Genomic DNA, 17526 nt, shown 5'->3' with positions numbered 1-17526 from the left:
CCTTTGGAACTTATGAATGAAAGTCATTACGCAAATACTGCAAACTTTAATGGGCAACTTTATTATTGGAGAAGAATCCAAGCTCATTAGGAAGCACACCATAATGTTGCAGGGCTCTTTGGAGCCTTTTGGGGAAATGCTCCCTGAATAAACACATCCGATAGTTACCTCACATAGTTAATTTTGTCAGTTACTCAAAATCCAGAGAGCTTCACCCATCAGTTACATTCAGATTTTCCAAGTAGCACTAAACAAGTGTTCAGCAATTTCTTACTGCCCTTTCCCCCAGGAAAGCCCAGCACCAGCCATTTTTTAAGGCTTTGAGATTCCAATCCTTCAGGTTGACTTCTGAGGTGGGGCTGCGAGCTTGCCACCAAGGCCCCCATTGGGAAGGGAAGGGGAGCCCATCCCCCAAAGTCCCATTCCTACAGGAAAATGAAGGCCTCCCTTTAATGTCAATTGGAGTGTATTTGCTATCTGAGCAAATGTTAAAATTTTATAAATTACATTTGAAAAAGGTTAAAAGTTTCCCATGTTCCTCTTGTCCCCTTAGTCCTTGCAGAGGCACTGAGCTCCCAGCTCATCCAGGCTACATCACCGGGGGGATCTCTGATGAGACAGTGTCCAAAGGCTGCCAATGACAGTTCATCATAGCATCGTAGAGCTCCTCACTCTGTTCCATGAACTCTTTGTTGGCTTCATTCACATCCAGCTGGGGCGTTGGGTCTGGACAGTTAGGAAAATGAACGTGTTAGGAGAGACTGCTGTCTGCCTGTCTACCTATATGAGTGACCCAATATTTCATTATCTAGCAGTCAGAAAGGTTCTTGGCTTGAAGTGTTGGGGAAAGGGAATAAGTATTAGGCAGCTACTTTGTGTATCTCATTTGACCCTCAATGTACCCTGTAAAATAGGTACGATTATGATCCCCATTCTACAGCTGAGGAAACTGAGGCAGTCAGGTTAAGTGCCTTGCCCATGGTCAGACAACACAGCTAGTATCTGAGGCTAGATTTGAATAGTGGTCTTCCTAATGCCAGGCTCCACTCTTCATTGCAGCAGCCCAGTTACCTAGGGTGGAGCACCATTTTTAAAGATGAATAATGAGAATTTATCAGCTGAGGCACATGCAAATAATAAGCAACTTAAATTTAAAAAGTACACAGCAGGATCGCAAGAAAAATAAGTAGGAATGAAAGGACCAAGAATCATGATGGGATACGGAGGGAGGGAGGGGCCTGAGAACTTATCAAGAACACTTGAGAGACAGCCAACAGGGCTGGACCCCTGATTTCACTGGTGAGGGCATCCCTAAATGACAGGATGCCTACCAGGGCAGGTGTGCCTTTACTCCACAGCCTTAAGAGAGTTCCCCAGGCACTGAGGGGTCAAGGCAGGAGGTCATGGACCACACCACACTGCCTCTAAAATCCTTCACATGTTGAAATGTACATCTAACCTGCTGTCAATGTAATAGAGGCCAGCGTGTCCCCAGTGCCTGGAGTGCACTGCCTCCCTCCTTACCACCTCTGGGCTCCAGACCCCCCTCATCCCCCCATCCTGGACATTGCAAGTTCCTGGCCTAGCCCTGCTCTTGAATGGCCTTGTGTACTTGGCAAAAACTTTGTATGTACTTAGTTACATGCAAACATGCTGTTTCCCCAACAGACTTGTAAGCTCTTCTAAGCAGCTATGCTGGCCCAGACTGCACTTAGAGAATAAGGGGCCATGGCTATCGGGGTCAGAACTCACTGACTCCCAAGTTACCGAAAAACTGAGAAAAGCTCACATTTATGGCACCATAAAATTTAACCACACAATTGAGACCTTGGAGGTCATCTAGTCCAATGCCCCCATTTTAGAGATGAAGAAGGTAAGGCCCAAGGAGGCACCACCGACTGGCCCAAATCCCACTGTTAGTTCCAAAGGCCAAATCTGAACTTGGGTTGTCTGATTGCAGCCAATGTGTCCTTTCCTCTGGACCCACCTGCCTCTTCCTAAGTGTGTGCACAAGGCAGCCAGTGGTTTTCTTGCAGACAGAGGAGGGAGAGAGGTCCTACTCCCTATCACTAGCTTGCCCCATGGCCAGGCCTCTTCAGCAGCAGGCGGGCCTCTATAGCTGGAATGTTCACCTGCCTCAGTCACCTTCTCAAGTCCCTAGATTCCTTCAAAGCACAACACAGATGCTGCTGCCAATGGGAGGTTTTTCCTGGTGAGCCTCCTGGTGGGCAATACTCTCTCCCTCTGGAGACTACTGTATGTTTATTTCTCTCCTCGAGGGCAGAGCTGATAATACACCTGGCACACTATACACTTAATATCAGTTGAATCAAACCTAATTTTCCTCTATTTCCTTTCATCAGACTAGCAAAGGCAGGTGTGTAGGTGTGTAGCTGTGGCTTGAAAATCAAGTTTTGGTGAACCTCCTTCATATCTCTGACTATTCCCCAAAGCACTTTCTAATTCAAAATCACACGTGTAACACTGTGGTTAGTAGGATGGTGCGCCTACCGTTTAGGACGGTGAGGTAGAAAAACACAAAAAATGTTTTTAAGAAACATGTTCCTAATGATTCTGGACGACTTAAGAACTCTGATCAAGCATGACTGGAGAAGATCAGTGGTGAAAGAGGTGCCTGTCTCCTGAAAGAGAGGAGAGAAGGTGCAAAAATGGGGCACACATTTGTGGTCATGACCAATATGGAAATTTGTTTTCTCAGACTGTGCTTACTTATGACAAGGGTTTTTGGTTTTTTTCCCTTTATTTGAGGGGTGGGAGGAGGAACAAGGAGGAAAAAAAGTTTGATAATTGAAATAAGATTTAGTTAGGAAAAAAAATGTGTTCATGAAACTTCTAAAAAAGTTATCTGAGAGTAAATCATGAGAAGACATCTATGATCTGATGCAGAATGAAAGCAGAACTACGGGAACGCTATGCACACATGACTACAATAACGTTAAGCAAAACAGCACTTAGAGAAAGCTCAAGACTGAGGAATCCTCATATAGCCGCCCCCAGCCCCAACATTCTAACTTCCTCATGGGCCCCACTGAACAGCCACCAAGCCCTGGTCTGACCACACAATCTGGCTTCAACCACACCCCACACCTCAGGCCCCCCAACTCAATACAGCCACTGTCCCTAGATCCAATTCACATATTTGAACAGATGTGTTCTTGTACTCAACCACAATTATGTGCTCCATTTAGCCCAAGACAGGCTCAGCCTAGCTACCTATCCATCTTGACCAGACATGATTACAATAGCTAGCCAATCAGAGAGCAGCACGACCAGGATATTTGACCACCGACCCACAGAAGGGACCCCCTTCCCATTACCTAATCCCTTATCAAATCCCTCCTGCCTTCTGAATATTCATAATTTCTGTTGTGTAAATCAGCATCATCACACTATGAATTTGCCTGTGTGGTCTTACTAAGTTGCTGGTTCCTCTTGGAACTTAGATGCTTTTGAGGGGCATCAAGCCTCAATAAATGCCTCTACTTGGATTAGCAGTGGTCTGAGACGGTGCTGCCACAACACACCACAATGACCAATCTTACCCTTCACCCCATGATGGACAGAGAGGCAGGGGCCACCTCCGAGGAATGCGGCACACAGTCAGCCCCTGTCGCTGTTCCAGCTGTCCCTTGGTTATGTTTTTGCTGAAGCTGTCTGGGACATGCATCTCTAACAGTTGAGTGGGTGGGGAGAGGCTCTGGGGAGCCTGGAGGATTTGTGAGTTTGGCCTTTATGGGCCCCAGCTAGTGGCTGCTGCAGGAGCTGCGTTTGGAGTGAGAGCCCTTGAAACACTGTGGACATTCTCAGCTCTCAGGCTTCATGGCCAACACCAGAAAGTATAATTCTCCAAGTTTCCAGGGTAATCAGCTGTTCCATTCCCTTAGCCAGACACTACTGAGGTAGCAAAGTGTAGGGATGAGAACTGGAGCCCCAGAGTCAGGAAACCTAGGTTCAAATTCTGACTTTGGTAGACTTTTAACTTGGCTTTGAAGAACAGAAAAATAGAATGATGGGGCTGAGGTGGTAGCAGAGCCAGGGCCTGTAGGAGCCTTGGTGGGGGAAGGACAAGCATCAAAGAATGGGAAAGAAGCACCTTACCTTCCAATGCATCGTCCCCAACTTCTTCGTATGTCTGTAAAAGGGAGGGGGAAGAGATATGTGAGAGCCCCCAGAAATCCACAACCACTGCTAAAGAGGGCAGCTCTAGCATGGGGGGTGCTTTGAGACCTTGGACCCCGTCCCCAACACTTTCTTTTCAAAATGTCAACTCCAGTGTATTATAGGAACTTTTGAACATGTTCATGTTGCCAGTGAAAAGGAAATAAAGACAACCGCTCAATACAGAGGATGTCACCCAGAAGTCATGTGTGATCACCAGGAAGAGAACAAGATGGTCTTTTCTCACCCTCCCCAAGTTTGTCCAGAACCATTCTTTCTTAAAGACTTTCTTTAAGCGGGTCCCCCTCCCTCCACTGTGTGACCATTTGCTTCCACATGGAGCCCTCCCTGCCCTTCCACCACGGGGAAGCCCAAACCCAGGGCTCCCTCCCTGGCCTCCTTCCTTCCCTCTTCCTCACCCAGCCAGGCTGGGTATGCCAAGGCAGAGGTACCTGCATGGTGCTCTGAGTGTAGCCATACTGTGGGTAGCTGTAGCTGTAGCTGCCGGTGTTCTGGTCGTAACCCCACTGTGCATAGTAATTCTGGTACTGCTGATAATACTGGTTGAGACTATAGCTGTACATCTGGCTGTATTCCATGGGCTTCACTCTGTTCCTTAGGACACAGGGAATGGATAAAGGAGAGTTGACAAACCTCTGTCATCCTGTCCTCCTGCTCTGAGGTCCCCTTAGATTTAGCGAGCTGCTGCCCAGCACACTGACAGGCCTGACCTCCTTCCTAAGGGTCACTAACCAGAGAATCCTAGACTGAGAACCAGAAGGACCCTCCGAGCTCATCTGGGCCAACCTTTTCACTCTGTACACGAAGACCTGAGATCTGACGTGCCCAAGGTCACCCAATGGTAAGTGATGGATCCTGGGTGAGTGCGGCACCCCACCCTGAACTCTCCATCCTCTACCTGAGATTGAGGGAGACCTAGGAGGCCAAAAGCACCCTTCTGCACTGCTGCCTACAAACCCCTGATGGGGAGAAAAGGGAAAGAAGGAGGGGATGGGATCCAGGCAAGGTCAGTGTCCTTTGAGGGGCTGACCAGCCAACCCAGATCCCTTCTTCAAAGACCCAGGCTCAGGCACCCATCACCAAATCTGTGGTTGGTTTTGAAGAGTGAGGGTCTTGAGCTTCTAGCATACATACAGCCTTGAGTACAGGAAGGAAGTCCTTTTGGAGCAGTGAAGTAGGAGGGGGAGACCTTTGCAGCCAGTCAGTGGGGTATAGGTACAGCAGGAGGGCCCAGGTTCAAATCTGTGTGATGTTGGGACCTGCTGCCTGATTTTCAAAGGAGGGGATTGTTGGTCTAAATGACCTGAGGTCCCATACATCTCTACATCACCCTTTCCAGCAGAGAGCTAACCAAAGAGATGCAGAATCCTGGGGCAAGAATGTCATGAATACCTCCCCTTCCCCTGCCCAGGCCAGGAACTTACGCCTTGGGGATAGCCACACTCAGGCGCACTGGCTTCGAACCTAGCCCCACTGCCCCTTGGCACTCAGTCAGGGCCCGCTTCTGTTCCAGCTCATCTGTGAATTTCACGAAGCCATAACCCCTGGAGGAAGAAGCTTCAGTTCAGTCCCAGGTGGCCACATTGGGCTGTGCTCGGGTCTTCCAGGGCAGTGGGTAAGACTGTCAAAACCACAGAGGATTCCTGACTGGGACCTGGAGGAACTCAGAATCTTATTTCAATCTCCCATAATGCTTTGCCTCCTAGCCTTGCCCTCCCTAATCAGCTGAACACACATAAATCTCCCTCTGTTCATGTTGCTCTTCCCTGGAATGGTCTCTGCCCACACTCGTAGGCAAATTTTCCCCAACATTCACAGCCAAGTTCAAATCCCAGCTCCCTAAGGAGCCTTCCTAGTTTCTGGGTCTGGAGCTCTTTGCTTCCCTCTGACCTCAGGGCACTAATTACCCAGACCTCTCACTGGGCACCACATCACAGGCTGCCTTGAGACATTTCTTGCCCCTGGTCTGGCTTTTATTTAACCATTTCAAATGTCTTATCCTTCTCCATATTGCCACAAGGCCTAACACAAGATGAGGTGCTCAAATTCTCACTGAGTAAATGAATAAGGAGCTGGAGAGAAAAGATACTATTCTAGAAATGTTCTCTGTGGCCACAAGTAGCCTTGAACCTGAGCCTGGGGGGAATCTCTAACACACCAGAACCAATGGTTGTGCTCCAAAGTGAAAAGGTCCTTAGGGAGACTTGGGTTCATGCCAGGCACATATGTCAGCATGACAGGAGAAAAGGTGTGGTGGTTCTCTGTGGCCTCAGCCACACAAACAGGACTCTATCTGGGGGTCTCAGGCTTGTGCAGCTGGTTTAGGATACAGCAGCCCACCAAGACTGCATGGTAGGGACGGCTCTGAGGGAGAAGGCTGCGATTCTGGGTCACTTCTGTGAAGATGTTTCTCAGAATACAAATGTAAGCCCAGATACTTTAGGATGAACCCCCACCTGCATCCTTCTTGCCTGCAGAGCCAGTGCTTTATTATCCTCCCTTTGGTTGTGACCAGCCAGGGCAGGGATGATGTTCAAAGTGAAGGGGTCTTTCATGTGCCCAAGAACTCCACAGCCAACACATGCCATGTGAACGGGGCTGACCCTCCCTCTCTCTCCAGCACTTTCCTAACATGAGCTTTTAAACCTACTCCAGAAATATTCCCCTAACAGAAGTGTGGTCCAATATCACCTTCAGAAGAGGAAACTGAGGCCCAGAGTGGGTAAAGATAGGTTTAGGAAAAATTTAGATACAGCACCACAGGATGCTGGACAAGGAAAGACATTTAAGAGTTTCCTCGTTTTAAACAGTTTCTTCATTTCAAAAACAAGGGAACTGAAATCTAGAGCAAGGACATGAGCATGTTCTTGGAGCAGCCTTCATAGTCTGGTGGGGTTGGCCTTGGGAGATGAAGGGGAACAAGGCAGCAAAGACAAAGGCCAACAACCCTGGACAGGGAGCCAAGAAACCAGGATCCTAGTCCTGCTGGCCCATTGTGTGACCCTGCAGAAGTCACTTTCCCTCTTCTACTTCTAAAATGAATGCCTTAGACTAGACAACCTTTAGGTCCCTCTCTCAGCTTTGCCAGTCTGTATTATAAGGACCCTCCCAGCCCTGACATCCTGTGTTCTAAGGGCCCTCCCAGCTCTGACATCCTATGTTCTAAGGGTCCCCTCTTAGCTCTGACATTTTGTGAAATCCATTTGATTAAGCTCAGCAAAGCAAAAGTCCTTTGGAGCCTTGTATTCTCCCTTGGGTTTTATGAATCATACCCCTCTCCTCCCTGGATTAATCTGCTCAGAGCCTGAAGATCCTCACTGCAGGGACTAGTGTTCATTTGGCCCTGATACCCCTAAGCTCACATGTTCTGCCTCATCCTGGCCTGTTAACTTTCTTCATAATTCTGATAGCTGTTCTGAAGGGGGAAGACATGGGGATAGAGGAAGGGGGTGAAAGTCTTACTTAGAGATTCCTGCCTGGTCCAGGACCACCTTGCCTCCTCGACATGAGGGGTAGACTTTAACAAAGAATTCATAGAGCATGCCATCATCCACGTCTGGGCTGAGGTCCCTTACAAAGAGGGAGTACTCTGGGCTGAGGGAGAGAGAAGGACATAATCAGAGACCAGGGGCACAGGAGAGCTAGGAAGAGCCTGTTGACCTAATCCGCTCCAGTGTGCCCTTCCTCTGGGGCCTGGTGGGAAGCCTTGACCTTCTGCTGACCCTCCTGGTCATCCAGGAGAAGCTTCCCCCACTGCTCAGAATCCTAGTTCCAGCAGGCCCCATGCTTCATGCCATAGCATCCTGGGGAGACATGGCAGCAGTGAAGTTATGAGTAACTCTGCAGGGTTCCAGAGAGGAGTAACTAGGGAATCCTGAGCCCAGGAGGCATTCTCAGAGCTATAGTCTCCTCTAAAATTTATACTGAGAATGAGGCAGTCTTATCCACTCCCCCTCCTACCCCTTGCCAAAACAAAAATAAATATACTCCATGTGTATCCATGTGTATATGTTCATGCATGCACATGTGTAGAGGGGAAGGGATCCAAGACCCAAGAAGGAGAATCCATGGACCATAACCTCAAGGAAGACATTTACAGCAGAAAAAACAAGCTGGGGGCTGGACGTAGTCACAGCTGGACGTCATGTGAAGCTCAACCACACAAGGCTCTGGGGTCCTTTCTGGGTATGCTCCCAATGCCGCCACAGGCTGGGCCCAGCACCCATGGTTAGGGCGACAGAACAGGGAGCAGCCTGGAACCTCTCCTGGACTCACCTGTTATCCGGTTGTTTCCCATAAGTGGCGTAGTTCAGTTTAAAACGTTTTGCCTGAAACAATAGGGCAGGGTCAGGGGAGGGTCACTCTAGGGTCAAACAACATTCAGAAGAGGCATGAAATAACCATGGATGTACTCACTGGTATGCCAACTTGGTACAGCGTGGGGTGGTGCAGTGGAAAGAACCCTGGACTGGGGAGTCAGGAAACCTGGGTTCAAGTTCCAGCTCCACCACTTACAAGCTAGGTGAACCTTAGGCAAGTCAGTAAACCTCTCTGAGCCTCAGTTTCATCATCTGTAAAATGGGAATAATGACACTTGCACTCCCTACCCTACAGGCCTGCTTCAAGGAACAAATGAGATTGTGGACAGAAAGCCCTTCCTCACCGCCCTACAACAAGAGGGATTATCATCGCTCCACTTAGGGCCAACAGAGGGTATTGGCATGGACACAAGTTCTGCACTGCAAGGTCTTGGTTTTGGACCCTTCCTCCAACACTTACTCACTGTGAGGCCACAGGCAGGTCAGGGAACCTCTCTAACTCTTGGCAGAGCAGGTGTGCTGCCTAGGGGCTGGCTGCTGCCAGCTACAGGCATTTTCCTCTTGGCCTATGTCACATCTACCCTGTGACCTAGCATCTCACTCTGGCTCCCGGGACAAACTCATGGTCCTTACTGGTGTGGCTCCAGGGAGGGGTTTTCCATTTATTTTATGCAAACACTTCTCAGCTGTGGCCAGATCAGCAAATTCCACAAAGCAGTAGCCAGCAGGGATCCTGGAGAGAAAGGAAGGTGAGATCAGGGTTAGGGTGAGAAGCTTATTTCCTTTCTGAGAAGGAGGCTAAACTGAGGTGGCTAGAGTACACGAGTTTAACTGCCAGCTCAAAGACAAGACCTGAGTGTCCCAGAGCCTCTGGCCTCAGTTTCTTCACTTGCTAACTGGACAAGTTGATCTCCAAGGCCCTCCCAACTCAGATTCTACAGTTCTGTGGAAGGAAACTGGGCCCTAACTGGCCCTAACCGGATCTTAATGGACATAATTTGATGGGGAATCATTAAGAATTATTCAACAACTTAAAGTGTTGCCTGGGGGCTCAGAGCAGGTGAATGACCTGCCCAGGGTCACACAATCAGGTTGTATCAGAGGTGAGGCTTGACTTGTGACTTCTGGACATGTGGCTAGGGTGATTCATAGATGCAAAGAGATAGAGATTATACCTGTGATTATACTGATCTCAGGTGAGGAGCTGGCCTTCACCAGATGCAACTCAACACCTTTCTAGCAACTCCTAGTCTTGGGGAACTGCATACAACAAAGAGCCATGAAGAGATTTGCTCACAAGACAGTGTTGGTCTGGGGTGGAATTACAGGTCTCTCCATTCTACCACACAGCCTCTCACCTATATATACGAATATCAGTGTTATTGTTGGTGGTAAGAGCAGGGGATGGGTTGGCAAAGCGAAGTCACAGAATCATAAACATTTCCTGCATGAGAATCCCCTTGACAGCCTCTCAGCCTCTGGGATGAGGTATATTTCAATACCTCAAATGATGGAACACTCTCCAGCTCCCAAGGTAACTGCAAGAGAGATCATTTCCTAGCAGCAGAGAATTCGAGTTGGGAAGATGCCCAAAGTTCATCTCACCCATCCCATACAGGATCACGACTCTGCTTACACCAGGTCATGGATCCAACCTGTACACCAGGTCATGGATCCAACCTGTACCAAACACTTGTGGGGAGGAAGGATTCACTGCTTCCCAAGCCAGGCTGCTCTGCTTTGGGATAGCTCTGCATTTTAGCACGTTGGGCCCTGTTGAACTGAAACCTGCCTCTCTACAATGTCCTCCAGTTGTCCCTTGTTCTCTCCTCTGGGGCCAAGCAGAAGAAGGCTCATCCCTCTTTGCTATTACCAGCCTGCAAAGGCTTTATGACAGTTATTACTTGTGATCCTCCTATGGTCCCCAGTTCCTACCCACTGTGGCAGCCCTTTCTAGAATAAACTCCATCCAGTCATGGTACCTTCCTCAAACGAGGCACTCAGAATGGAAGCAGGCCACCAGGTGTGTCTGGCCAGCACTGATGGCAGCAGGACTGTCACTTCCTTCACCCTGGATGTGCCTCTAACAACACAGCCTAAGATCAAATGAGCATTTGTTTTTCTGCCTGCCACATCACATTGTTAGCTCACACTGAGCTTGCAGTCCCCTAAGCATCTCAGATCTTTTTCACATGAATTGCTGATCAGTTATGGTTCCCTCACCTGCCTCGTACAGATGGTTTTCTTGCAACTATCATTTATACAGCACTTTAGGCTTAGCAAAGCACTTTACAAACATCTCACTTGATCCTCAAAGTACCTCAGGGGAGTAGATGATATCACTATCCCTGTTTTACAGATAAGGAAACTAAGGCAGTCAGTGGTTAAATGACTTTACCAGGGCCACACTGCCAGTAACAATAATAGCTAATAATAGCAAACATTTATTTAGTACCTACTAGAGGCCAGGCCCGGTGCTAAGCACTTTAAAAATGCTGTCTTATTTGATCCTCACAACACCCCTGGGAGGTAGGCACTTTTATTTATTATCCCCACTTTATATATGGGGGAACTGAGGCAAACAGGGTGAAGTGATTTGCCATGGGGTCATACAGCTAGTAAGTACCTGGGGCTGGATTTAAATTCAAGTGTTCCTGACTCTAGGTCCAGCATTCTCTCTACTGTGCCACTACTGGCCTTCTAGCTACAGTCCTATACAAAGCTACTCTGAAAAGTATAAAGTTCTGAACAAATCATTCAGTTTTGAACTGGAGGGGAACTCATTTGAGGTCATCCATATTTGACAGATAGGGAAACTGAGTTCCAGAGAGGAGTAGTGACTTATTCACCTGGGTTTCCCTTCTCTCTGCTCTGGTTCTGTCTCAGAATGCCAATAAAAATGAAAATGTCTGAAAGACCAGGGGGACTCCTCAGAGGACCCGAGTTCAAATCCCACCTCTGATGCATACTACCTTTGTGACCTTGGGCAAGTCACTTTTAAACCACCTGGGCCTCAAGTTTCCTTATTTCTAAACTAAGGGGAAAAAAATAAAATAAAATGAGAAGATTGTCCAAGGTATTCTGAGGTCCCTTCCAACTTTAAATCCATGGTCCCATGAAGTTACAAAGAAGTAGATTTCATGTCAATACAGGAGAAGATTCTCTAAAATACATTTCTCTAACATTGATGTACTTGTGAGCTTCCTGTCACTGGAGATCATAGGAGGTTACAGGATAAGAATAGACAGTTTTGTAAGAAAAAACCCAAGCTATCAAGAGCCAGATGAAAAAAAAATGCTCTAAGTCAATAATCATTACAGATACGTAAATTAAAGCAACTGAGGTACCACCTCATAGTCATCAGAGTGTCAAAGCTGACAAAAAAGGAAAATGGCAAACGCTGGATGAGCTGTGTGTAAAAACAGGTCCCTTCATGGGCTGTTGGTGGAGCCAGGGACTAGTCCAATCATTCTAGAGAGCACTTTGGAACTGGGCCCCAAATTAGCTATTAAATTATACCACGTGTAGGTCTATACTCCAAATAAAAAGGAAAAGGACCTGTGTATCCAAAATGTTCACAGCAGCTCTTTCTGTGGAGAAATAACAGAGTTGTAGTGGGTCATTCTGTTGATCGGTTTTTAAGTCTTTCAGAGTTGTCTCTACAATATTATAGTTATTTCTCCTTGAAAATGGAGGGGATGCCCCTCAATAAATGGCCAAACAAGTTGTGGCATATGATTGTGATGGAATACTATTGTGCTATAAGAAATGATGAAGGGGATGGCTTCAGAAAAACCTGGGAAGACTTGTATGAACCGAAGCAAAGTGAAGTGAGCAGAACCAGGAGAAATAACTGCAACATTGTAGAGACAAAACTCCAAAAGGCTTAGAAACTCTGATCAACACAACCACCCACTACAATTCCAGAGGACTTCTGATGATAAAACATGTTACCCATCCCTGACAGAGAAGTGACAGACTTAGAGTTGGGAATGAGTTATTTTTGACATGGCCAATGTGTAAATTGGTCTCTAAGCAACGGGTCTGGTCTCTGAGCCACACAGGGTTAGGGTCAAACTACACAATAAAAAGCTTGTCCACAACATGTTTCAATGGGATTTTTATTTTTCTTGTTTATCCATTGGGTAATGTGAGTGGGAGTGGGGAGGTAGGAGGGAAAGAATTTTAACTTTTAAATAAAGCTTAGTTTAATTTTTAAATTTGAAAAAATAAAGTCCATTCAAGAAATAACTGAAACAGAGACACAGACTGATGTAGATAAAAGGTTGAACTTGAGTCAAGAAGCTTGGAGTTCAAGTCCCACCTCTGATGCATACTGGCTGTCCTGGTGCCCTCTGACCTCTTGGAAGAGTGGTGGTAGACTACAGGGGTGAAAGGAGACATATATTTTCAGCCACAGCCACATTGATTTGCTTTGCTTGACCCTATTTATTTGTTACAAAGTAGAGTTCTACTGGGAGAGAAAGTGATAGGGATGTAAGAAGAGAAGAGAGCACCAATAAACCATTTCAGAATCCTCATAACAGAAGCAGCTTGGAAAATACAGTACCCGGTGAGCCTGTTGCGGATGATTTTAACGCTCAGAACGGTCTCTCCCATGGTGGCGAAAGCTCTGGAGATAAAGTTTTCATCCATGTAGGGTTCCAGCTGCAAGAAAAACCAGCACCATGGGGGAATCCAGGAAGAAGGCATCCCCCCACCCTAACCTTGACCCTGCCTCCAGCAGCTGGGGAGAAGCCACGCCTGCCTTCCTCAAGACTGCCAATGACATGTTTTTCTGAAACATTTCTCATTTGAAATACAGAAATAATACCTGGAATACCTACTTGCCAAGGCCAAATAGACTTCAAGGCACGAAAACCTGGCTCTGAATCTCATTCCTAACCCTTCCTAGATGTGTGGCCCCAGGCAAGCACGTGCTTGCCTCTCTCAGTCTGTTTCTCATTTGTAAAATGGACCTAACACCACCCTAGATACTTCACAGGGTTGTGCTGAGGATCCAATGAGAAAAAATCAATGACGTGTTCTGAGTGAGAATTAAATGAAAACAGTTCGTAAACCTTTAAGCCCTACCTCTCTTTGAAGCTTAGACCAGTACTATTTCTTACAGGGGGCCCTTCTGGATTTCCTCTGTTGTTAATGTCTCCTCCCACACAAAAGTATTTACTTTGCATCTACAGACTGGTGGTCACTACCTCCAGTAGAATGCAAGCTTCTCTAAGCACCTAGTCCAATGTCTGGTATATTCAATCAACCAAACCCATCAATCAGCAAGTATTTATTAAGTGCTTACTAGGTGCTAAGAATGGGGGCTACAAAGAAAAGCAAACACAGTCCCTCAGGGATTTCACATTCTCTAAAAAAATAAAAATAAAACAAAACCCTTTATTTTGGTCTTTTTTATATCAGCAAAATCTTCTCCAGTATCCTCTCTGCTCCCCACTCCCAGAGAGCTCTTCCACATAACAAACAATATGTTTAAAGACAAACAAATCAGCCGAATGGATACATATATGAAAAACAATCTAAAAACATATCCAATGTTTGTGAACCTCCCACCATAGCAATGGGGTAGGCTAAGGGTATCTTCTCATGTCTTCTTTGAAGTCATGTGATAATCATTTAATATCATTTTTGGACTTTAATAAGGGCCAGAGCCTGAATTAACCAATCAGAAGAAGAGCCTGGACAAACAAGTCTCTTTGTTCTCTGAGTAAACTCAGAAAATTCCTATGTCAACAAGGTCAGATGGGTATTTTCACTCTGTTTAAGGATGTGACCCTTAACCCAAGATGCTAATCTTGAATAATGGGACTGTTTCCATATCTTAATATTTTGTGGACATATACTACATATGGCATGTTACTGGTAAAGAAAACAAGATATCCTGGGTAGTAATTTCAATTGACACGTTGTCAACTCTCTTATCTTTGTATTTACAATTTATTCAACTAAGAAAATTCCTTTCTCATGGTATAGTTAAACATGTATAGAGACCATAAATCTGAGAGACACAGACAACCTGGGATTGTCCTAAAGCAGATTTAAGTCTGGTCATTCTTGTATCAGACAGTCAGAACTTACATTTTGGCTCCTTGTACAAATTCACTAGCTTAGACTAGCTTACAGGGAATAAACTATATGTATTAACATATCACTCAGCCTGTTTGCCTCTTTTAACCAAGCTTCCAGGTTGACATGTTTGGGCTTTGTAATTTTACAATAATTTAACATTTTTGGTGGTGGTTCTTTCCATTTGTGTTGCCATAATTTTGGGGGCTCTGCTCCACGTATTCTAGAATTTAGCACAGTGCCTGTCACATAGTAGGTGCTTAATAAATGTTTGTTCACTGACTGACTGTATCAGTTCATATAGATCTTCTCATGCTTCTCCTATTTATCATTGTCCTCATTCCTTACGGCTCAGTAATATTCTATTTAAATATCACAACCGCATTCATGGCCCACAATATGCGTCTGAGATTCTCCTCCAAACCAAGAGCAACTACTTTTTTTTCCTAATTCTTTGTTACCACAAAAAAGTGCTGCTATCAATACTTAGGGGTGGGCGTGGGGGACTTTTGGGGATAGAAACCTTTAAGTGGAATCTCTGGATTAAAAGGTATGGACATTTTAGTCACTTTGTTTGCATTCATTTCAAATTGGTTTCCAAACTCAATGTGCCAAGAAGCTCACATTCTAGTAGGGAAGATGGATACATAAATAACTAGGCAGGTACATAATATATACAATGTAAAAGGAAGGCAATTGCAGGAGGAAGGTACTAATACTGGAGGGAGGGAGGGGGAAGAGACAGAGAAGGAAGGTTTCCTGCCCAAGGTGGCATTGCATTATCTTGAAAGAAGCTAGGGAAGCTAAGAGTGGAAGGTGAGGAGGGAGAGCCTTCCAATCACTGGGAAACAACCAAGTGCAAAGGTCTGGAGTCTGGATATTTGGAGGAACCACAAAGTAGGTAGTTCCGTGTCCACTGCACCATAATTACGGGGGATAAGCAAATGTAAGAAGCCAGGAAAGGCAGGAAGGGGCCAGGCTTTTGAGAGCTTCAAACACCAAACAATGAACTCTACGTAAGATCCAGCTTTTCTTTAGTTTGATGGGGATCAAGCCCCTCCCCCTTTACGTGTGGTCTTCCCCATTAGAATAGAAACCCCGAGAGTAAGGACAGCTTGGTTTTCGGGTCTCAGTAACCGTCCCGCCCCCACCCCCCAATCGCTTAGAGCAGTGCTTGGCACACAGTAGGTGCTTAATAAATGTTGCATCTGGTATACAGTAAGTGCTTAATTGATGCCTGTCTGTTTCTCTCTCTTTCATCCTGGCTATTTTAACTGTCAGGATGCTACTCCCATCTCTTTGGGGGTCACTTTCGGGCTCAAGGCCCCCCGCACTCATCTCTAATAACCCTAAACTGTGACGGGTGAGGGTAGCACATAACAACTACCCCAAGCCTTTTGCCCCCACGTCCACAAGAGCCCATTTTCCAGAGGTGGAAGCTGAGGCCCGGGGAAGTTACATGACTTGAGGAGGAAGAGCCAGAGACGGGATTCGAACCCAAGTCCCTCCCATCCCCCAGGGTAGCGCTCGGCTCCGGGCGCCACCAAGGGAGGGGGGGGGGGGGGGCCTGCCTCTTACCCCACCCCACCCCCTCGTGCCCCTCCCGCCCGCCCGCAGCTCCGCCCGCGCACCCTCGGCCTCCCCGTGCGTGCTCACTTACGTCCCCCATCCACAGGGAAGCCGCCATGCCCGCGCGACCCCGCGCGGCCCAAGGCTCTGGGAGGCCGAGGCGCCGGCCGCGCACGCACCGACTCGGCCCACGCCACTGAGCATGCGCCGCCGCCGAGGGCGCATGCTCAGCCCTCACATCCGCCGTCGCTTCCCGGGGCAGGGAGGGGGGCGGGACGAATCCAGATTCTGCTCCGAGTGGGCGGGGCTTGGACGTTCCAGGAGACTGACGCTTAGGGGCGTGACCAGACTCCATTTCCTTCCGAGTGGGAGGAGCGGAATGTTAACGAGTGCGCATGCTCGGTTAGCATTCCTGGGAGGAGGGCCGGCCTAGGATCCTGGGTGGGCGGGTTAGATTGATGATTGATCGATTTTCATTTTTTTTTCTGTTTTGCACTTAGCAAACATCAAATAACACGGGTCTTTCCACGTGTCTAGTGGAGCAGAAAGACGTAGGTGAAACTGCAAGTCTCTCTTAATTACCTATTATTAATTATCTACAGCTAGAGATTTCTTCGGGCGGCCTGGGGTCCGGCAGTCTCATCTTCATGAGTTCATGTCTGGCCTAGCTGCATGACCCTGGCCAAGTCACTTCACCCTGTGTGCCTCTGTTTCCCCGTTTGTAAAGTGAGCTGGAGGAGGAAATGGCAGACTGCTCCAGGAAGTCTGCCAAGAAACCCCCCCAAGAGGGTCGGACAGGGCTGGAAAAAAGCACCGAACTGACTGCTTCTCTGAAGTACCTAATAAAAGCCTGCTTTTCAGGGATTCTTCCTGTTCTTGGTGCATTTTTAAAAATGCTTCCATTGTTAGAAACTGCCTTCACGGATAACTGGGAAAAAGGAAAATATTATTTTAAAAATAATAAAAATACTTCAATGACCCTCCATCTGCTTTATTCCAAGTCCCTCCCAGCACAGGATCCCAGTCACTTGCCTCCAAGCCTTCATATTCAAATAGTCTTGCATATGTTCCCAAATGGACAATATTACCCTCTGGGAAGTGACAGAACGATGAGGAATAGGAGAGGGTTGGGGGTCATTTCTGAAATGATGTGAATTTTACAAAACAAATCAAAAACCATTAAAGGGTTAAAAGAAAGTAATTTCCAGGGGGGCCCTGAGTAATTTTTTTTTAAATGGGGCAGCAGGCCAAGTAAGTTGGGAGTCTTATATACAGGTGATTCAGGGAGCTGATTCTACTGTCAATCCCTATTTCCTTTCTGCTACCCACTTTGCACAGTTAATTT

At 46.9% G+C, this 17526-nt stretch overlaps 1 protein-coding gene across 6 annotated transcripts; it reads right to left on the bottom strand.

Annotated features, from left to right (window-relative positions):
* Positions 1 to 35: 35 nt before the first annotated feature.
* TRNAU1AP (tRNA selenocysteine 1 associated protein 1) lies at positions 36 to 16424 on the bottom strand. Of its 6 annotated transcripts, none has more exons than XM_072609583.1 (9): positions 16273 to 16397; positions 13090 to 13187; positions 9153 to 9252; positions 8476 to 8528; positions 7663 to 7794; positions 5625 to 5744; positions 4632 to 4794; positions 4120 to 4153; positions 36 to 726 (listed from the first exon to the last, which is right to left on the bottom strand). In XM_072609583.1, the coding sequence occupies exons 1-9, from the start codon at positions 16297 to 16299 to the stop codon at positions 590 to 592; spliced, it is 864 nt and encodes a 287-aa protein (XP_072465684.1). In that variant the 5' UTR covers positions 16300 to 16397; the 3' UTR covers positions 36 to 589. The 6 variants fall into 6 exon arrangements, with proteins under 6 accessions (XP_072465684.1, XP_072465685.1, XP_072465682.1 ...); XM_072609584.1 differs by having other exon boundaries at positions 4632 to 4788; XM_072609581.1 differs by lacking the exon at positions 13090 to 13187 and having other exon boundaries at positions 16273 to 16424.
* Between the last annotated feature and the right edge of the window lie 1102 nt (positions 16425 to 17526).

Source organism: Notamacropus eugenii, chromosome 5 (assembly GCF_028372415.1).
Source record: "Notamacropus eugenii isolate mMacEug1 chromosome 5, mMacEug1.pri_v2, whole genome shotgun sequence".
Classification (NCBI taxonomy): domain Eukaryota; kingdom Metazoa; phylum Chordata; class Mammalia; order Diprotodontia; family Macropodidae; genus Notamacropus; species Notamacropus eugenii.
This window is presented reverse-complemented; position numbering and strand designations above follow the sequence as displayed.

What these genes read in the sequence shown, in the direction of transcription:
- TRNAU1AP (XM_072609581.1), bottom strand. Translation starts at nt 16,406, where the DNA reads ATGCGCCCTCGGCGGCGGCGCATGCTCAGTGGCGTGGGCCGAGTCGGT. An exon ending in CCCTCCCTGGAGCCACACCA is followed by an intron (nt 8,529 to 9,152) that starts GTAAGGACCATG and finishes CTATTGTTTCAG; the next exon opens with GCAAAACGTTTTAAACTGAA. An exon ending in TGGGGACGATGCATTGGAAG is followed by an intron (nt 727 to 4,119) that starts GTAAGGTGCTTC and finishes CTAACTGTCCAG; the next exon opens with ACCCAACGCCCCAGCTGGAT.